Below are 20,848 nucleotides of genomic sequence, written 5' to 3' on the forward strand. Positions count from 1 at the left end.
ATGGCTGCACTTTTGTGTACTGTACAGTACTGCATAGAGGGCAACAGTAGAGTATCTATTTCAAGCCCAGGATGTCTATGACCAAGTGTGAAAGTGGTGGTGATGTAGCTGGTACTGCTAAGAAGCACCAAGGGATTGCAATGGAAACAAAAGTGAAAATAGAACCAAAAAGATTCACGATGCAGGAAACAGCAAGGGGACTTTCTTTATCTGAGCAGGCACTGTTAGTTTTGAGGTGCAGGACCTGAATATAGAATGGTACATGAAGGTTGCAGCAGCCATTCAGAATTCAATCCAGTGCTACTGAATCATGTATGATGAGGAAAAAAAAAAAGAGCTACTACCTGGTCATCACTGGATCATTTTTTCAAGAAGGTAGATAGAATTGACTCTGGCAAAGAACCAGAACTTGTTCCACGAATGTCAGACAGGAGTGAAATTGCAGCTCGCCCTCATCTCCAGTTGCTGCCGATCATTCAGCTCTACCATCTCTCACCTCCTCTGCCGCCTCCAGTCAGAAACTCTTCTTGCTTGTTCACTCGATGATGCCAGCCCCGGTATGCCAGCTGTTGTATTGTACTACTTTACTTTTCAAGGTATTGTACTGTAAGATTAAAGATCTTTTATTTTTTGTTTTATTTGTGTGAAAAGTATTATAAACCTGTTTCCATACAGTACTATATAGCTGGTTGTGTTAGTTGAGTACCTAGACTAACTTTGTTGGATTTACAAACAAATTGGACTTATAAACACGCTCTCGAAACGGAACTCATTTTTATGTAGGGGACTTGCCGTAACTGGAAGGGAAGAGAGACAGCTTGTCCAGAAACAAGGCCCTGAAAACAGATATAAACCTTCCAACTTTCCCCACTCTTTGGCATTTATTTGGGGGATTTCAGTGGATATGGATTGATTTTTTAAAGTTTGGGCTATTTCGTCTGGATTTCAAGAAGTGGGGTCCTCCCTTGAACTGTGGCTTACATTTGCCATTTTGCAAGAAAGGCATTTCAATCCTTACTTTGTATTATATACACATTCAGTCCCAATTGTGGAATGATCTTATTTCTTTTTCTTAACATTTCTTCTTTCCCCCTCAGAACCCTCCCTGCTAACAAGACACCATATCTTCCTCCAGTTGGAAGATGGTCATGGGGAGCCACTCTCCAAAGGGTATATGATCTTGAGGGACAAATGTACTCTTTCCAACCCCACTCTCTTGTCCAGCCCCTCTGACTACAGGCTTACACATGTGAGACAGCTGTGTAGAGTGGGGGGTAAGGATCTGGTCAGATAAAAGACACGTTAACTGGGATACATAACTAAACTGTGACCTCATTAACACTATGCCTTAACCGAGGTAACTGCTACAGAATCCCCAAGGAGGTAGAACAGGCCTGCCAAGCCAATTTGCTCGCTGTCCCCCCTACTAATTAGATTAGGTAATTATTGCCATTTAAACTCCTCCTAGTTCATCCTGTGTATTTAAAACAACCAATTTCCTTCCATTTCCCTGTCATTCTACATAAATAACTTCCTTCAAGTACTGACAAAACACAGCTCCTCCAGGAAGACCCTCTTGACTGAATCCATCTCTCAACATTATTGTGAACACATAATGCCATATAAAGTAGCTTGAATTCTATATTCTCTAATTGTTTCATGTTCATGTATATGTTTTTCTAATATAAACACGAAAATAGACACTGTTACTTTTTTTTTAAAAACCTACTATTACATATATTTTTCTTTTTTTTTTTTGGCAGCACCTCAAGGCTTCTGGGATCTTAGTTCTCGCCCTTGGTAGTAAAAGCATGGAGTCCCAACCAATGCCCACCAGGGAAATCCTGAAACCATTACTTCTAAGTTTCTACCTCCAAACCAGTTAGTATAGGGCTGAATTCATTGGTGAAGCCTCAGCAAACGTTTGTTAGAAGAATGAAAATCGAGGCTTAAAGACAGGCAGGTATCTGCTTAGTTATCCAAATATGAATACAGTAGTGCACACCAGAAGGACAGTTTGCGTAAGAGGACTTTAGGACCACTTCTAGCCTCCTTATCCCCACGCCTTGCATCTCCTTGAGCCCTGGAAGTAACTGTGTTACCTACATCATATCCCTTTTTTCCCTATTGGGAAATCCTCTTTCTGTGCTCTGAATAATATTAAAAATAACTCTTCTAGCCCTTCCTCCTCCTTCCAGCTGCCCAGAGGACCTGGCTGGCAAACTCCCTTGTTCTCTTCCACTCAGGAGCCAGAACCAGGCACGTGACCCCAGTTCAACCTCTGACTCCAATTCCTCAGGTTACCAAAAGCTATTTTGGGCAATGGAGGCCATGTAGTCCCCTCCTCCCCATCCTCTGGGCCATTTTCTAGCTTAGCCCTTCCTGGAAGGTCTGTCAAAGCCAAAAGATAAGTCAACATGTCCCAGCACCTCTATCCATCAGATTCCAAGCTACCTTCAGTTTCTACTTCTTCAGCCTCATTTTCATCATCATCATCAAGCATTAAGTGTCTGTTCCTATATACTTCTCTCCTTGAGCATCCTTTTTTCATAGAAAAGAAAACCAATATACAGTCCAATGTTGGAAGAGTCTGGCTAACAAGGAGCTTAAAACCCCTTCTGAAACATAGGATTCCTGTATGTCAAAGATGTAAGGTGAAAAAACCAATAAAGATGTGCAATTTAAACTTGATTGTGACTGCAATATAGAGAATATAGCCAGTATTTTATAATAACTATAAATGAAGTATAAACTGAAAAATGTGAATCACTATGTTGTACATCTGCAACATATAATATTGTGCATCAACTATATCTCAATTTTTAAAAGTGGAAAAAAAACATCCAAAACAACCTGATTGTGACAGTGTAAACTAAGTATAGAAGTGTTAAGGAGACCTGTCAAAACTAAAAGAAACTGTTAACCAGGGGAGACTTCCTCGAAGAGGTAAATTTTCAGTAAAACTGTGAATTTTATTTTCAAAATGGTAAAAATTTTAAAAATGTAAAGGTATATACTGACAGGTAAATTTCTCTCTCATTCCTTATTCCCTGTTCCCCAGTTTTTCTCTCCAAGAAAAAACACTGGCACTTGTGTATTTTTCAAGGGATCAAGATAATGAAAGTGATGAGGGTCATAGATTGTCGGAAGGCAATGGAGGGCTTTTATACTTCTGCTTTGACAGGGTGGACAACGTGCTATGCTTTTTTCCTAAATGTGTTCCTTAGAATGCATATATTGAGTTGCTGAGCTCTGCACAGGATACTGAATCATCTTTTATAAACTGTATATAAATTCTTCAATATCTACTTTTCTTCTCTCTTTTTGCCTTTTTGGGAAGGTTGACCTCTATCTAGATCTTGCCTGATTAGCTGCTTTCTGGTCTCTCCAGTGGAGAAATACCTCGACCCTTTTCTGGGGAGAAACTGATGAGTCTTTTAAAATGTAGCCACCCTACCACTTTAACCTGGCAGTGGAGTAATTAGGCAATGGAAAAGCCCCCTTCTGTTGGGCTTGGAGTCCTTCAGTTGCCAGCTAGCCAGCTAACTATCCTATCCTCTCTGTGGGGGTTTTTCTGCAGCTAAGAATCCTTGAGGGTTTTTTTTTTTTTTTCCCTCCTCTGCAGCTTGGGCACTTTTGCTCTTTCCTTTTTACCCAACTCTTGCCACCGCCTGCGGAGATACGCGCCTTCCCTGCCTCTGGGACTATTGCCATATATAACCCCCAGATCTCCACGCCCTGCTTCCCCAAGTCAGCGGGGAATGTTGCGTTGTGTGATCGGGCCGGAGGCGTTCGCTCGGCGGAGGCATTGTGGGCTGAGTGAGATCTGGCCCGCCATTTGGTCCTCAGTTTGGAAGGCAATGCGGGAGGGCCGAGGCTCCAGTTGCCGCTAGGATTTTGTGGGGCATCCCCGGGGGGCTGCAGACTGGAGCTCAGAGCCCGGCGCCGCGGGCCTGAGGAGCTGGGGAACCAGGGTGCGAGGTCGGGGGCGCCCAGGCCGCTCGGACCGCCGGGCCAGGGCGGAGGGCGCCGCGGCCCGGGGCAGCCTGCGCGGCAAGCGCCCTGCGGCCGGGCCCCCGACGGCCGCCAGGGAGCGCTGCGGGCTCCCGCTCGCCCGCCCCCCGGTAGGCGGGGCTGCGCTCTCCCCGCAGCCGCCGCCGCAGCCGCCGCCTGGGCCGCCCCGTGTCCCCGGTGGAGCCGCCGCCGCCGCCGCCGGGAGCTCGATGCGGACGGAGCCCGGGCCGGGCCATGGGGATCCTCAGCATCACGGACCAGGTCAGCCCTCCTGCCCTCGCTCGCTTCCTCCTTCCAGGGCCCGCCGCCGCCGCCACGCGAGCCCGGGGATGTGCGGCCTAGGCTGGGCCCGAGCCCGGGGCTCCCGCCCCGCCCCACGCCACGCTCCCCTCAACCGAGCCGGTGTCCTTGGGGGCCTGGCGACCGGCGGAGACACCGTGGAAGCCCCCTGCAGCCAGGACCCCAGAGCGGAGCCCCTCCGGCGTCGCCCCCCATCTCAAACGCGGTGTCCCCCGCCCCCCTCCCCGGTTCCGCTCCGGCCCGCTCCCTGAACGCCGGTTCTCCCTGCAGCCGCCCCTGGTCCAGGCCATCTTTAGCCGAGATGTGGAGGAAGTGCGTTCCCTCCTCTCGCAGAAGGAGAACATCAATGTGCTGGTGAGTTGAGATCAGGGAGGATGGCGAACCGGTAATCTGGGCCCTGGGGTTCGGGACCCCTCCCCACGCGTGGGGCGGCTCCGTGTCTGTTCGGCTCGGGGGAGGCCGCAGCTCTTTCCACCCTGGGATGGGCGACTGCTCTACATTGGGGATGAAGAGCAGGGCCGGCTTGGAGCACAGACCAGTAGGGCTGAGGATGACCAGAAACGGCGTTCTCTCTCCTGAACCATCCGTGTCTGCAGCGCCCCCACCCCTCCTGGAAGGAGGAGGTTGCTTCGCTGCCGGTGGCCCCGACCCCCTGACTCCACCCTCCTAGGTCCTGGCTTTGACCTAGGATTGGGGTTTAAGAGGCCACAGAACCTGTGCGAAGAGGTTGTGGGGAAAGGCCTGGAGCACTAAGACTTCGGGTCCCGGGTAGTCCACCCCCATAGCCGCCCGTCTTCTCTGCCTTATCAGGACCAAGAGAGGCGAACCCCGCTGCATGCTGCTGCCTACGTCGGCGATGTCCCCATCCTCCAGTTGCTGCTGATGTCAGGTGAAAGTGGGGAGCTGGAAGGTGTGGTGCCCAGGGAGGGACCTGAGGGAGGAGCCTTTTTGTTGTATCCAAGGATGGTCCAGCTGAGTCCAGGCGAGGTTCTATCTCCATCTAGATTTCCTGGCCTAATTCTGGCTTTTCTTCCCCACCTGCTCTCCAGCTCCCACCAAAAGAGCGTATTGTGTCCCCACAGGTGCTAATGTCAACGCTAAGGACACACTGTGGCTGACCCCTCTTCATCGTGCTGCTGCCTCCCGAAATGAGGTACTGGCCTCCCCGCTCCTTTCTCCCTTCCGAACGAGATGAGTTGGTTAAAGGTGGATGACAAGGGTTGGAGAGTCTTAGCCCACTGCCCCACAGGTTGGTCTACCCCCAGGTTGGGAGACCAGACCTTGTCCCCTCCCTCCTACCCCTGGAACTGGCCGGTAAGGGAGGGGTGGGGGCTGAGTGTTGCCAGCTGATGTGACGTCAGGGGAGAGCTTAACACTGGGCTGGCAGACTGCAGGGGGCCCTGCTGCCAGGCCTTAGTGACTCATCCCTCCCAGGGGGGCCACCTTGCAGTCTGACCCCCCTCTGGGCACTAAGATTTCTTTCCTTGTGCTTGAGGGGCAGGGGGTGGTGGAGAGTGGTTTGTGACATCCCTGCCCATTAGGCAGCCTGGAAGTTGACAGCGCAAGGATCAAACATACCTCATCAGTTGGGCCCCTCAACCCTGAAGAGTGGGAAAAGATGACCTTCTCTTGGCTTGGCAGTCACTTCCCCTGGCTCCAGCCACTGGGGAATGGGAATGGGGTTGGTGGTGAACAGGAGGGGCATTTTAGCTCCTCTGGAGATGATTTTGATGCCTATGGAAGGATAGAAGGGGGTATTCAGGGCATTAATGTAGTGGGAGCATTTATCTTTCCTAAAAGTGGTGGGAGGTCAGGAGCCTCTGTGTGGGGATCTGCTCAGTAGTGGCTGTATGTGTGGGTGAAGATTTTCAGGGTATGGGTTGGGAAACGACACCAGGTGACTTGAGGAAGAGATCTGTGTTTTCCTCAGCAAGTTAGGGAAGATTTTAAGCTCAGAGAAGATCCAGAAGATGGAAAGTGGGTATTGAAAAGCTCACTGTGTTGGAAAAACGTGGAGTAACTCTGTGCTGGGGTAGTGGGGAGAGAGGGACACGTGTTCTGTGCTGGCTGGTTTGCCCCTCCATCTCCTGTTGGTTTATCTCCTGCTCTGCCTCTGTCTTCTCTTTTATCCTCCACCCCTCCACAGAAGGTGCTGGGACTACTGCTAGCACATTCAGCAGATGTGAATGCCCGGGACAAGCTGTGGCAGACACCATTGCACGTGGCTGCTGCCAACCGGGCCACTAAATGTGCTGAGGCTCTGGCACCCCTACTGAGTAGCCTCAACGTGGCCGACAGGAGCGGGCGCAGTGCTCTGCACCATGCGGTGCATAGTGGGCATCTGGAGGTGAGGACCGCGCCAGGCCACACCCAGCTTCCTGCCTTTTTCCTTCCCTTCCCGCTCACCTTCCCCTGCTTCCAGGCCATTAGGCCTGGGGAGCAGCAGCCCAGATAATAATATAAATACCTGGGCTCAAGCACCAAATGAATGGTTGGGTTAGAGGTGAATTCTTGACTTGGACCTCAAGAGGGTGATAAAGCCTCTGAAGCTGCATGGAAAATGTTTGCCTACGTGCCTTTTTCTGAAGGGAGAGTCCATGTCCTTCAGCACATTTAGAAGGCTTTGGAAGAGTTAAAAAACCACTAGATCACCTGAAGAGACTCTCTTGAGTTTACCTCAGATTTCCACATCTATCTGGGTTCTCCTTAGTACCTGCTTTATCCATTCCCCCTAGTTCTCCAGATTGTTCTGCCCAAGAGCAGAGACCTTTTCAGGTGCTTTTAGGTACACTGAGGACAGGGAGCTGGCTCTGAACAGGTGTCTTTGCTGTCCTGCTACAGACTGTAAACCTGCTCCTCAATAAGGGAGCCAGCCTGAACGTTTGTGACAAAAAGGAGCGGCAGCCTCTGCACTGGGCAGCTTTTCTAGGTGAGAGGAGAATCAGGGGATGAGCAGGATTTGGGGTTCCTCCGGCAGGGATGGGGGGTTGCAGACTTTGGAGGTGCTTACCTGTCACATCCTTGAGAGCATATGCTCCCTTCCCAGGGCATTTGGAGGTCCTGAAACTGCTGGTGGCACGGGGTGCAGACCTCGGCTGCAAGGACCGCAAGGGCTATGGGCTGCTCCATACAGCTGCTGCCAGTGGCCAGATTGAAGTGGTGAAGTACCTGCTCCGGATGGGGGCTGAGGTCAGGGTGCAGAGCATGGCGGGGGGTTCAGGGGGAGGCCAGTGAGCTGGAGTTCAGAATCTCTTCAGGAGATGGGAGGGTGATGGGGCTCCTGGTGTGGTTTGGGGAGTTGGGGGGATGTGGTGAGAGGATCTGAATAATGCTTGTCTTAAGCAGAAGTGCTTTCAGTCTCTGGGTTGGGAACCTTAGGAGCCTGAGGCCATTGTTGGATTTCTGGGACTCTTTAGGCTATCTGTGCTGGCTTCCACTTTGTTTAAACTGATACCTCCCTTATCCCCTGGCCCTCACCCCTGGAAATCCAGATTGATGAGCCCAACGCTTTTGGAAACACAGCTTTGCACATCGCCTGCTACCTGGGCCAGGATGCTGTGGCTATCGAGCTGGTGAATGCAGGAGCCAATGTCAACCAGCCAAACGACAAGGGCTTCACGCCGCTGCATGTGGCTGCAGTCTCCACCAATGGCGCGCTGTGCTTGGAGCTGCTGGTCAATAACGGGGCGGATGTCAACTACCAGGTGCCTGAAGGGAAGAGTCTGGGACTAGGGGGAGAGGACCTGGCTCTGGGGGTGCTGACTGTATCTTCCCCTCTGAATAATTCTCTGGGGAGTCGTCTGCTTGTGTCCTGAATTGACCAGACCTTCCCAGGAGAAAGTGGGTTGAGAAGATGTCCCTATGGTCACCCTATCCGCAGAGATGTGTCCTTTGGAAAGGGAATCGGGCACGCTCCATGCTTTGCACTAGGGGAAAAATTGCTGTGTTTCCACAGAGCAAAGAAGGGAAGAGTCCTCTGCACATGGCTGCCATTCACGGCCGTTTCACCCGCTCCCAGATCCTCATCCAGAACGGTACGGACTTGGGAGACTTTGTGACCTCTTCTCCCTCCTCAGAGAACTCATCTCTAGAGACCCCTCTTCTTCCTCCTTCTATCTCCCACCCCATCTTCAGTCAGGACAGGCACCTGGAGCTCTGGAGCAAGGCGCCTGTGGAAATGGCCCAGCTCCGCCTGCCCAGCCCCCCTCAGATGGTGGCTCACTAACTGTGGGAGTGGCCTGAAGCCTAAGGGTTAGTTCAGTGTGTGCACGCGCTGCCCCCTTTCAGGTAGCGAGATTGATTGCGCCGACAAATTTGGGAACACGCCACTGCACGTGGCCGCTCGCTACGGACACGAGCTGCTCATCAGCACCCTCATGACCAACGGCGCGGATACCGCCCGGTGAGTGCGGAGACCCCTGGCCCCACCTCCAGGCTGCCTCAGACCCCAGGCTGGTGGTGGGGCTGCAGCTGGTCCCCCCTGAGGACTGAGTCCCTCCCCTTCTCCCAGGCGCGGCATCCACGACATGTTTCCCCTGCACTTAGCTGTTCTCTTTGGATTCTCTGACTGTTGTCGTAAGCTTCTTTCCTCAGGTATGAGCTCACTGGTTTGGGGGTGGGAAGGAGGGCAGGAGACCTGGGGCCTTGTCCTTCCCTGGCCCACGCCCTCAGGTGGGACCTGCGGCTGTTCTGGCCCCTCAGGTCAGCTGTACAGCATCGTATCCTCACTCAGCAACGAGCACGTGCTTTCAGCTGGGTTTGACATCAACACACCTGACAACCTTGGCCGTACCTGTCTTCATGCTGCTGCTTCTGGAGGGTGAGTTCTCGTCCCTCTCTCTCTCTCCCAGGCTGAGCAAAGGAGTCTGGGCAACAGCCTGGACCTCTCCTTCTTTCCTGCCCAGAGCTCCCTGCCTCTCGCGGTGAGAACAGTGGCAGCAGAAAGGGCTGTCCGGGTCTGTCCTCCCTCAGCCCCTCCCTGGGGAGAAGCCCATGGCTTCTCCTCGAAGCACTTTCTCTCAGGAACCTGCACCCTTTTTCCTTTCAGGAATGTTGAATGTCTTAACTTGCTGTTGAGCAGTGGAGCTGACTTGAGGAGGAGAGACAAATTTGGAAGGTGTGTTAACATGCAGGGGTGTATATATACAGAGAGGGTGCCTGATCAGAGAGACAGTGCTGGAGGAAGTGATGGAGGCCAGGGTGGGGAGCTGGGGACTAAGGAAGGAGAGCGTTACAGAGCAGCTTTTGGCTGCACCTCTGGTTGCCTTTGGACCTGCCCCTGAGTCTTTTTTCCACCCTCCTCCACTTCTCCCCAGGACCCCACTGCACTATGCAGCCGCCAACGGCAGCTACCAGTGCGCCGTCACACTGGTGACTGCTGGGGCCGGCGTCAATGAGGCTGACTGTAAAGGCTGCTCTCCCCTCCACTACGCTGCCGCCTCCGACACCTACAGGAGGTGAGGCGCCCTCTCGGTTCTTCTCAGCCCCACTCTCCTCCCTGAGCACCCCGCCAGACTTCCTCACTCTCCTCCACCAGGGCGGAGCCCCACTCATCTTCCAGCCATGATGCTGAAGAGGATGAGCCCCTGAAGGAGTCCCGCAGGAAGGAGGCCTTCTTGTGAGTAGCAGAGAAGACCCCTGGGCTGCGCTTCCCCAGCAGTGCAGATTCCCGTCCTGTTATTCTCCCACCACTGTCTGCTGCTGCCTTGTACCCTGAGTTTAATCTTGGACCAAGCACCGTGGGTACAGACAGAAGTGGAGAGATACTTCCTTCCTTCAAGAAATGGATGGTCTTCTTGAGAGGATCAGAAAAGCCAAACACAAATTCATTTATTCCTCAAGCATTAAATGAGTATTTACTTAATAGGTACACCAAGTACTGTTCTAGGTGTTGAGGATAAAAGATGAATTACCCCAAGTTTCTGCACTTTATACCTTCTAGTGTAAGATGTTAATAGTAGAGGAAGTTGGGTGACAAATATATGGGAACTCTCTATTATCTTCATAATTTTTCTTTAAGACTGTTATAAAAGGTTTATTTATTGAACAACAACAGCAAAAAAAGATATTTAAAATCTGAGAGGCCTAACTTGTAACTGTGACTTCTGGCAAGTAACTTAATCTCTCTGGGACTCAGTTTCCTCAGACACAGTAGGGATAAGAACAGTATCTACCTCAAAGGATCATTGTGAGGATTAAGTGATTTACTACACATGCAGTGTTTAAAACAGTGTTTGACACGTTGTAAATGTTAAATGCAGTATTAATATTACTACTAGCAGAGTTACTACTGATCTGTGAGAGTGGGAAAGTTGGGGAGGGCCTCCCACAGAAGAGGATGCTGGGAGTGAGTGTGAGATGAGCAGGCCTTTTCCCGATGGGCTAGGAGGAGAAAGCAGGGATCAGTATTCCTGGAGGTGGGGAAGAGTGTGTCAATCAGCAGGTGGGTAACTGAGGGTTCTGCTCCAGGGTCTCTCGGAGCGCATTCAAAGGGTCGAGGAGGGCACTGAAGCTAGAGTGGTTCAGGGCAGACCTGGAGGTGGTGGGTCTGGGTCTGGGGTCAAAGGGGCCGGAGTTAGCCTACTAAGAGTTGGGGGTGGACGTAGGCCAGCTCAGCCTGGAGGGACTCCTTTGCCCTCTCCTCTGCTCCTCCCAAACTGTACCCTCCCTGGCTGGGCCTGTCCCTTCCTCACCATCTGCTCCTGTCCCCCAGCTGTTTGGAATTCTTACTGGATAACGGTGCAGACCCCTCCCTGCGGGACAGGCAGGGCTACACAGCTGTGCACTATGCAGCCGCCTATGGCAATAGACAGAACCTCGAACTGGTACGTGTGGGACCTGGTGTGGGGAATGGGAGCAGGGCAGGGCCCAGCACGCAGTCCTCTTCTGTGCCTGGATTCTCAGGCTGCGGGTGGTTGAATTCAGTGTGGTCTTTAGATCCAGGGACTTCGGGGACTGCTGTGGGTGGAGTCAAGGGTGATGTCTTGGGAATACCAGAACCTCAGCACCTCCTGTTCTGTCCATTGCAGCTCTTAGAAATGTCCTTTAACTGCCTGGAGGATGTAGAGAGCACCATTCCAGTCAGCCCTTTGCACTTAGCTGTGAGTCCCAGGTCTTTTCCTCTTGCCTTCCCTGTCCCCACCCGCCCCAGGCCGGCTCACAGGTACCAGCACGTGTGAATCCGTCCTTGCTTCTGCCTTCTCGTGGGGATGTGGCAAGCAGGCAGTGGTCTGAGAGGGGCCCAAGGAGCTCACGGGGAGGCCTGCTGCCCAGAGTCTCCCCGTGGGCCCCAAGAGCAGAGTGGAGCCATGTCTGGAGCTTCATCCATGGATTTCCCACACTCCTCCAGGCCTACAACGGTCACTGTGAAGCCCTGAAGACACTGGCTGAGACGCTGGTGAACCTGGACGTGAGGGACCACAAGGGCCGGACCGCGCTCTTCCTGGCCACTGAGCGAGGCTCTACTGAGTGTGTGGAGGTGCTAACGGCCCACGGCGCCTCTGCCCTCATCAAGGAGCGCAAACGCAAGTGGACTCCCCTGCATGCTGCTGGTAAGGGCGCCCTTCGGGCTGCTCCCTCCCCTTGCCACCCCAGGCCTCCTCTGGAACTGGTCCCCAGCTCCCTGCAGAACCCTGAAGGGACTGGGGTTGAGATAGGGTAGGGCAAGGAGGATGGAAACCTCAAGTCCTGACTCTCCCCCAAGACTTCTCCCTACCCCACGTCCTCCCATGACCTCCACCCTCCACCCGGTCTTCTTCCCCGACCATGCCCGACACTGAAGGCCCCCTCTTCACCTAGCTGCCTCTGGCCACACTGATTCCCTGCACTTGCTGATCGACAGTGGGGAACGCGCTGACATCACGGATGTCATGGATGCCTATGGACAGTGAGTGTGGGCTGGGGGTGGGGTGCAGGGTTCTCCACCCTGCCAGCCCCTCACCCTTTCCCCGCCCCCTCTATAGAACCCCACTGATGCTGGCCATCATGAATGGCCACGTGGACTGCGTCCATCTGCTGCTAGAGAAAGGATCCACGGCTGACGCTGCTGACCTCCGGGGCCGCACCGCCCTCCACCGTGGGGTGAGTGGGCTTTGGGGCGGGGTTGCTGACAGAAGGGCTCAGACACAGGAGCGCACAGTAGGATATCAGATTGTCTAGTAGGTGGGCCGGAGTCTTAGCGTGCTTGCTCCAGGATGAGGATCTGATGCCCGCAGTTCATCTTCCTGATTACCTTGCTCTGTGATCATGTGTAGTCATCTGCTCACCGCCCAGACTCTGCCCAGGGTCCCCAGCTGGCCATCTCGTGTTTGATAATGATGCCACTACCCCGGTCCTTCTCCACCATCATCTGCCCTAAAGCTGTCTCCTCCTCATCCAGTGGGGTTGTTTGACTCCTTATTCTCCCGCTGCAGAGGGCCAGCGTTAACTCTCACTATCTTGCTTGTCTAATGGCATAGAATCAGGGAAGGAGATGCTGATCCTTAATACTTAGAATTATTAGAAAAGACCCTGATGCTGGGAAAGACTGAGGGCAGGAGAAGGGGGCAACAGAAGATGAAATGATTGGATGGCGTCACTCACCCAATGGACCTGAGTTTGAAGACAGTGAGATAGTGAAGGACAGGGAAGCCTGGCATGCTGCAGTCCATGGGGTCGCAGAGAGTGGGACATGACTTAGCGACTAAACAATACTTAGAATCACTGTTGCAAAGACAAGGATTGGAGCCCGGGAAGCGGTTCTTACTCCTGGGCCAGCCTCAGGACTGACACCCCCACGTCACCCGCAGGCAGTGACTGGCTGTGAGGACTGCCTGGCTGCCCTGCTGGACCACGACGCATTTGTGCTGTGCCGAGACTTCAAGGGCCGCACGCCCATTCACCTGGCCTCAGCCTGTGGCCACACCGCAGTGCTGCGGACCCTGCTGCAGGCCGCCCTGTCCACAGACCCCCTGGATACCGGGGTGGATTACAGCGGATACTCGCCCATGCACTGGGCCTCCTACACTGGTGTGGCTCTGGGGCCTTTGTGGGGACAGCTGAGATGGGGGTGGAGGGGTGTGGGGGAGGGCAGGCAAGGACTCGTGAGTTGCTTCAGATCTGGAAGTAGAATGGGGTGTCAAGAGATGGGACAGGGCCAATGGAAGGGGCCGTGGTGTCATTTCTCTCCATCACCACTCTTGCCTCTTCGTCCCCAGGACACGAAGATTGTCTGGAGTTGTTACTTGAACACAGCCCGTTTTCATATCTGGAAGGAAACCCCTTCACTCCTTTGCACTGTGCAGTGTAAGTCCCTTCCTGCGCCCTGGCCCCACCCCAGGGTCTGTGATGTGGGCACAAGACAGACCGTCTGTTTCCCCATGCCCCTCCTGTTTACCCTTCCTCTTCCCCCAGTATTAATAACCAGGACAGCACCACAGAGATGCTGCTGGGAGCTCTGGGTGCCAAGATTGTGAACAGCCGAGATGCCAAAGGACGGTGAGTGGCAGGAGGCTTGGGAGATGCCTCTGCTGCCCCTAGCTTCTTCTCTCTGCTCAGGAGAAAGGGCCCCCCGGTTCACTCTGCCCTGACCCCTCCCCACAGGACCCCTCTTCACGCCGCTGCCTTCGCGGACAACGTCTCTGGGCTCCGGATGCTGCTGCAGCACCAAGCCGAGGTGAACGCCACGGACCACACTGGCCGCACTGCGCTCATGACAGCGGCTGAGAATGGGCAGACTGCAGCTGTGGGTGTGTAGGGGCCCCATGTGGATGGGAGGTACTCCCCCTGGGTTTTCACGAGATGAGTCAGCCCTGCCGGTGGGGGTTGAGGCAGGAGGCATGTCTTTGGATGCTTCACCCTCTGCAGAGGGGATGCAAAACATGTGCAGACAAGAGCAGGGAGAGCCAGTCTGGCCCAGCTCTGGAAGGGAGCGTCACCCCTCTCTGCCTCCCTTCTCTTGTAGAATTTCTGCTATATCGAGGGAAGGCAGACCTTACTGTGCTGGATGAGAACAAGAACACTGCCCTCCACTTGGCCTGTAGCAAGGTACCATCTGCGGTGCTGGTTGGGGTCTCTGTATGGGGCAGGGCCTGATGAAAGACCTGGGTCCAGTGAGAGGGCTCAGGGGAAGTCAGGATTGTCCTGACTGTCTGCCTGGTGGGGCAGCTTTGTGTACCCCTGCCACCCTCCTCAGCTCCCGTGGTCAGGCTTCCACTTCTCCAGCCCTCACTCTCTGCCCCCATCCCTCAGGGCCATGAGAAGTGTGCCCTCATGATCCTGGCAGAAACCCAAGACCTTGGCCTTATCAATGCTACCAACAACGCGCTGCAGATGTGAGTGCCTGGGGTAGGGGGCTCTTGGCTGAGGGGTAGGGGCCAGGTGAGGTGGAAAGGAGGCTGCTGCCCATTCCAGGAGCTCACAGTATTCGCCCGGCAGCATGGCTGCTCTGGCTGAGGGTGGAAGGGCAGCTTGCCACCCCCTTGACTTCACACTCCCCCTTTCTTCCTTTCTTCCAAGGCCACTACACATTGCTGCCCGGAATGGCCTAGCCTCTGTGGTGCAGGCCCTGCTGAGTCGTGGGGCCACCGTGCTGGCTGTGGATGAAGAAGGTGGGTGGGGTCTGGAGTCGGGGACGTTCTTCAGGAGGTGACTTCTTAACCTGGCTGGTTAATAAACTGGATTTTCTTCCCAAGGGAACTCTTCAGAGCAGGGACCCAACACCGATACGCTAGAGTCTCTGAGGGGAGTCTGACGGAACTAGGTGGAGCCTGCAGGGTCCTCAGGACGACCTCCCGCACACCTCAGCCTCCTGTCCCCCAGGCTCTGCTCTTTGCCCCTCACTTGGACAGCCTGCCTGTCAGCCTCCCGGGGCCCTTATAGCGCCCGATTGTGACCCTGTGGGGTGCTTGCCTGCCTCGGCTCCCCTCTACAGAGAAGAGCATTCAGGGCCCGGTGTGGGTGGAGGGGGCCCAGGAATACAGGACTCTGGGCTCAGTTCTCCCCTTTGCCCCGCAGGTCACACCCCAGCATTGGCCTGCGCCCCCAACAAAGATGTGGCAGACTGTCTGGCCTTGATCCTTTCCACCATGAAGCCTTTCCCACCCAAGGACGCTGTCAGTCCTTTCAGCTTCAGCCTGCTCAAGAACTGCGGCATCGCGGCAGCCAAGACGGTGGGTGGCTGCGGTGCCCTGCCCCACGGGGCCTCCTGCCCCTACAGCCAGGAGCGGCATGGCGCCATTGGGTTAGATGGCTGCTACTCCGAGTAGCCCCCTCCAGTGTCCCTCCCCCTGCCGGTGGCTTGATATCTTATTCTATTTATTTAGAAAAAGTCTATACATTTAGGGCACTTTAAAGGAGAACACGACTGGGTTGGGGGGGTGGAGTGGGGAAAAAGCACTGGGGAGCAGCTGCTCACCCCTTTGCCACACCATCCTGGCCTGGCAGGGGTCTGGGACCAACAGGGAGCACCCCAGGCCCTTGGTACCCCCAGGGCAACCCCTTCTGCCAAGTGTCCCAGAATGATTGCTCGCTGCCTGGCACCCCTCTCTTCCATCTGCTCTCTCAGTTCCCCCTTCTGCCGCCCGCTGCCCCTTACTCTTCCTTCTGACTCGCCTCAGTCCCCGTCCCCCTGCCCCTGCCAGGCAGATCCCTGCCTCCTCTTCCATACCCATCACTGCCTCCCTGCTCGGCCGGCCCCTCCATCCCCGCAGCAGTGAGAAGCCTTAATTTCTGGTACTGTGTGAGCACTCTGGGGGTGTCCCCCTCCCCCTTCAGGGGCAGCTAGTGGACGAGGGGGGAGGGTATTTAGCACTGGGGCCTGGAGCTTTTCCCCTACTTCTGTATCCCATCACCCCTAAAGTTCAAATGCAAAACACTTGAAGCAGCAACTACTGTACCTGGGCCCCAATCCTGCACTCTCCCGGCTCCTCGTATGCAAATCAAGGGCTGGCATTGCCCCCACAGCCTGCCCCACCCCTCCCCCAGCCCTCTCCTGGCCTGGCCTCCTAACCACGCACTTTAACAACCCCCCCCACCCTGCTTCTTTCTTTTAACTTCTTTTGGGAGGGCGGAGCCTGTGGCCATTCCCTCTCTGGCTCTCCCCTCCCTTGACTTTGAGGCTTGTCATGAATTTTTAAGTAAGCATTTTATCCTTTAGGGGAAGAAACAAATTAATTTCCTGTCCATTTCAAAACCACAGCCCTAGTCTGTCCTCTGTGTTTCAGGCATGTGTTTGCATGCATGTGGAGGGAGAGACTGTTCTTCCTCCTGTGTCCCGCAGTCCCACAGTTGCTCTCTGCCCCCACCCCACCCCACCTGCTGCCGCCTTCGGTGATGTCCAAGAGTACCCACTGCCCCCAGTCACTCCTGATCTGAAGCCAAAGATGGAGGGACAGGGCAGACTAGGGACCGTGGCTGCTCAGGGGCCCAGGCGTCTCCTCCGGTGACAGGAGGAAGGTCTGCGTCTACTGGGGCTTGGTTCCTGCCTTCCCAGCAGCTGGGAGAGAAGGGATCAATCTGAGGGCTGCACTGAGGAGATGTCCCGACGTTGCACCCTATAAGCCAAACTGGCCTGGAGCGAGGAGGGGGCAGTTTTCTCTCTACATGTAGCATTGAATTTGGCCCTGGTCCCTTCAGACGCCCTGTCCGTCCATCTCCTAGCTCAGCCTCCTGGACAGTGGGACCCGCTCCCTTAGCCCAGCGCTCCCTTCCTCACACTCAATACCTCAGCCAGGGGCCAAGACACAGAACTTGAATAGAGGTCCTGCCCTCCCCCTACCCCAGCGCATCCTCGCCCAGTCTGGCCGCCATCAGTATTGTCCCCGGAGGACTGGACAGGCTTCGTTTACACAGTACAGGGCCTACCCCCGGGACGGGGCGGGGGGGTCCCCTCAGTCTCCTTCCCCCACCCGTGCTTGCTTTAGTCACAATCTTTTACACCCTTTTCAGTTGTGTCCGCCGCAAGTCTGGCCGCCCTTGCCTGGGGTGGGCTGAGGGGAGGGGGGACATCCCAGGGACACCCCACTCCCTCGCAGACACCCTTCACCATACCTCATGCTGGTTTCCCGAAGCCTGGGGTGTTCGTCCCAGTCCTTACTCTTTCTGTCTTGCTCCCTTTTCTCCCCGCCCGCCCCTGCCCCGTGTCTTGCTTCCCCCAACCCTCAGTTCCTAAACCATTTCAAAGCTTCCAAATGACCATTATTGGTGAGAAGGAGTGTGCAGCTTTTAGTTGTAGTCTTTATTTTCAAAGCCAAAGGGCCTTGCAATGCCCCTCTTGCCCACCTCCCTGCGCACCCTGTCCTCCCCTCGACGACAATCAACGTGACCTCTCTTAAGGGCTGCAGCCCCCCCACCCCCACCCTGCCCCCGTCCTGCTGGTTCTGCAGAGCTTGCCCCTGACTTCACTTCTCTCTCCTTCTTTCTGTTCCGCTCCCTCCCCCTCATTTTGGTGCTGGGATTGGTGGTGGGGGGGGGGCAGGGGGTGCAGGGAGATGGGTCCTCTGGAGAAGACTCTCGGGATTGCAGTCGTGTTCTCCTTCATCAGTGTCTGGTGACGACAGGAAGACTCGAGTGTTTGTCAGGAGCCCCGTGGTTTTGCTAGATGAGATTTCTGGTGACTGCCCAGTCCCTGCCGTGCCTTTGGCACACCATCAGCAGTGCTGGGGCAGGCCATGGGGAGTCCTCTGTCCTCCTCGTGTGGCTGTGAGGAGGCCGGGAGGCCGGGCAGCCTCCTCCCTTATGCCAAAGGAAATCCCACACCCCACCCCGGGCTCCCCAGCCCCTAGTGTCTTTTGAAGCATTTTGACCATTCTCATGGCCACTGCATATTTATTTTAATGTTAAGTTTTTGGGTTTTTGTTTTAAACCTCTTTGACTTAAACGGGTGCGGAGAAATCAACCAGGCAGAATGCCCCCCTCAATCTTAAGGAGGTAGGGCGGGGAGGAATCGTCTCCTTCCCTTCGCCCTCCCTCTCCCTGTCCCCCTCTCCCCACTGCAGCTCTAAAGCACTTGCTTCAAGTAATAAGCACTTTTGAGAAAAGGCCTATTTTAAGTGAGGACCCTGGGAGCCGCCCCAGGTCCCAGCAAAGGGGACAGAGCGAGGGCTACATAGGAGACAGGGAAACAGACGTGTGAATCAGAGGGCGAGATGGAAAGAGCCAGTTTTTAGTTTCTGATTTTTGGGGAGATGTTTCTGATTGGGCGGTGGCTTTGGTAGGGTTGTGTACTATCCTTCAGAAAAACACATGGCACAAACTGTGGGTCCCTGGATGGACCAACAGACCCGGGTCACTGCCACTGTCCAGCTGAGACTGACGGGCCACCTCCCCCACCCCGTGGCCCCCTGAGCCATAGGACTGCTGAAAACCACTGAATGTACAGCCCAGGTTGGGGTGGGGAGCAGCCCCTGGGGGAGGGGGCTTCTCCTTTTGTTTGGTGCTGTGGGGGGTGGGAGAGATGAGACGGAGGGACTGCCACCCCACTTAGACATGTGTTCCTTGGGGTGGAGGGGCTGAGGAGGGCCTGCCTCCCTCTCCAACCCCAGCCATGGCCCCTCTTCCTTCCTCACCCCTATCCGTTTTGACTGTAAGTCCAGCTCACCTTTGCCTTCAATATGTAACCAAAGGAAAACTCAATACTGTTTCCACCGCTGTCTGCCCACCCGAGCACCTTCTTCCTCCTTGGACCTAGGAGGGGAGAAGAGGCAGGGTGGGGTGGGGGGCGTGGGGCCAGAGTGAACGGTTCTGCAGCTGTGTGCCTCTCCAAACCTCCCGTGGGGTCTTGGGAGGGGGCGTTGGGGCCAGGCTGGCGGCACTGGGAGAGGCACGCTCGGGGTCTTGCGTGCGAGAGTGTGACTTGGTCCGAGTGGCTCCGGGGACTGTGCTCCGGAGGGTGGCCCCTTCCTCCCTCCGTCTCTGCCATTTCTCACCCTCTCCCCACACCCAGTGTTCATTCTCCCACCTCCTCTTCCTGCCGCAAAGGAAAATAGCCTTACAGACCCTAGCCCAGAACCCCTCCTCTCGGGGCAAACCAGTACGGGGCCCCAACCCACCTAGTTTGAACCCTACCTTTGAAGGAGGGATAAGGAGTAAAGCAGCCCCTTCCCGTCTAATTGTGGTGGCTCCAGCCCTCAGCCTTGACCCAGATCGGGCAAGAGCTGAGGGGAAGGATCTTTGAGGACCAAGCCCAGTGGTCTGGGAAGAGGGAGGTAGAGAGGGAAGGGTCTGACTTGGGGACCCCCTCCTCCCGACCCAACCCCTAGAGAAGCGACCAAATCCCAGAGATGGGAGGAAGCTGGGGTGGGGAGGGTCTGCTCTATGAATTACTTGAAGGTACTGACTGAGGCTGCTGTTGCCCACTTAGGTGTGAGGGGGACGCTGTCACTGCATTCGGGAGGGCCGAGGGTGGCAGGGTTGAGAGGGTCTGCCCTGGGCCCGCGCTCGCTCCTGCCAGGCCCTTTCCCTGGGGAGCCTGGCTTCACCCCTCCCGCCTCCATCCCTCACTCTGGGCACCCTCTCCAATTGCACTAAAGTAGCTGTGTGCCAGTCTTACCCCACACCAGGGCGGGGTCTCTGCTTCCAGTCCTTTTTCCCCCACCCCGCCTCTGCTCCCGTCCCGGACAATCTCCTCATTCCTCTGTATTCCTGGGTAGCTCAGCTTTGTGTGTGTGTGTTTTGGGGGGTGGGGTGGGTTCTGGCTGGAGTGGGTTTGCTAGGGGTTTGGGAAGGGCTAGGGGAAAGATGGCGGATGAAATCTCCTGCCCCCTTCCTCAACTCCCGGCCACATAAGCCTGGGAGGGAGGGTGCCTACTCTTGCTGCCGCGTGTCTTGCAGATGTGCCAAAATGGGGGTGGGTGGGGGGGAGGGTGCCTGGCAGAGCAGCCCCCAGGGTGGCTCTCTCAAAGCAATACAGTTCCTCCTGCCTGGGGGACGGCAAGACAGGGGAGAGGGTTGGGTTGGGGACCTGGGGGTTCCCTGTGTACAGCTGTGTATATTCAGGGGTGTTCTCCGTCTGGTACCCGCTGTGGGCGTCTCTGTGTGTGTGAGCCTCCGCTTCCCTGTGCCCTGCATGACCTGTGATGCTGCAGACACCACCATCCTGTGTGCAAGGGTGTGCTGGGGGCACCGAGGGGCGCGTCCCGTGTCCTGTTGCACCCGCCACCCTGTGACCCATGTACTCGGTTGTAGGAAGTAAAGAGAACTGAGCACAATTCACTGGATTCTAGTTGAATCTTTCTCTAAGCAATGTTCCCCGCCTGCCCTTCTCCCTGCCCTGGATTCACCTGTGGTGCTAGCGTTGGGGTCGGTGTGTGTGGTGGGGGCGGGGTGTTTAATACTGGTGGGCAGCAATAAAGGGCAGCCCTGCCCGGATGCCTGCATCCCCAGGGTGCTGAGGGCAGCAGGGAGAAGTGGGGACCTTGGTGCATCGTCCCGACCCAACCCGCCCCTTCCTCTGGGCTGAAGCACAAAGCTCTTCCCCGCAGACCAGACCCATGCGTCCTGCACCCTCCAGGCCCTCCCTCCCGCTACCTGCTTTGAGCCCTTCTCCTGCCACATCCCC

The 20,848-nt window shown here is 55.3% G+C and overlaps 1 protein-coding gene and 1 long non-coding RNA gene across 2 annotated transcripts; both read left to right on the forward strand.

Annotated features, from left to right (window-relative positions):
- Positions 1-192: 192 nt before the first annotated feature.
- LOC148777631 (uncharacterized) lies at positions 193-3,700 on the forward strand. Its single transcript, XR_016037621.1, has 3 exons — positions 193-596; positions 1,098-1,170; positions 1,764-3,700. It is a non-coding gene; the product is annotated as an uncharacterized LOC148777631 (long non-coding RNA).
- Positions 3,701-4,118: 418 nt separating this feature from the next.
- ANKRD52 (ankyrin repeat domain 52) lies at positions 4,119-20,498 on the forward strand. Its single transcript, XM_055394631.2, has 28 exons — positions 4,119-4,275; positions 4,585-4,668; positions 5,125-5,203; positions 5,397-5,467; positions 6,461-6,661; positions 7,156-7,243; positions 7,361-7,503; positions 7,806-8,018; positions 8,270-8,348; positions 8,602-8,716; positions 8,825-8,907; positions 9,016-9,133; positions 9,362-9,430; positions 9,630-9,770; positions 9,851-9,931; positions 11,027-11,138; positions 11,343-11,414; positions 11,663-11,864; positions 12,112-12,199; positions 12,276-12,393; positions 13,101-13,320; positions 13,509-13,596; positions 13,705-13,788; positions 13,894-14,039; positions 14,255-14,337; positions 14,542-14,624; positions 14,809-14,900; positions 15,307-20,498. The coding sequence occupies exons 1-28, from the start codon at positions 4,249-4,251 to the stop codon at positions 15,555-15,557; spliced, it is 3,231 nt and encodes a 1,076-aa protein (XP_055250606.1). The 5' UTR covers positions 4,119-4,248; the 3' UTR covers positions 15,558-20,498.
- Positions 20,499-20,848: the final 350 nt, after the last annotated feature.

Source organism: Moschus berezovskii, chromosome 6 (assembly GCF_049115385.1).
Source record: "Moschus berezovskii isolate FMDL1 chromosome 6, NW_MosBer_1.0, whole genome shotgun sequence".
Classification (NCBI taxonomy): Eukaryota; Metazoa; Chordata; class Mammalia; order Artiodactyla; family Moschidae; genus Moschus; species Moschus berezovskii.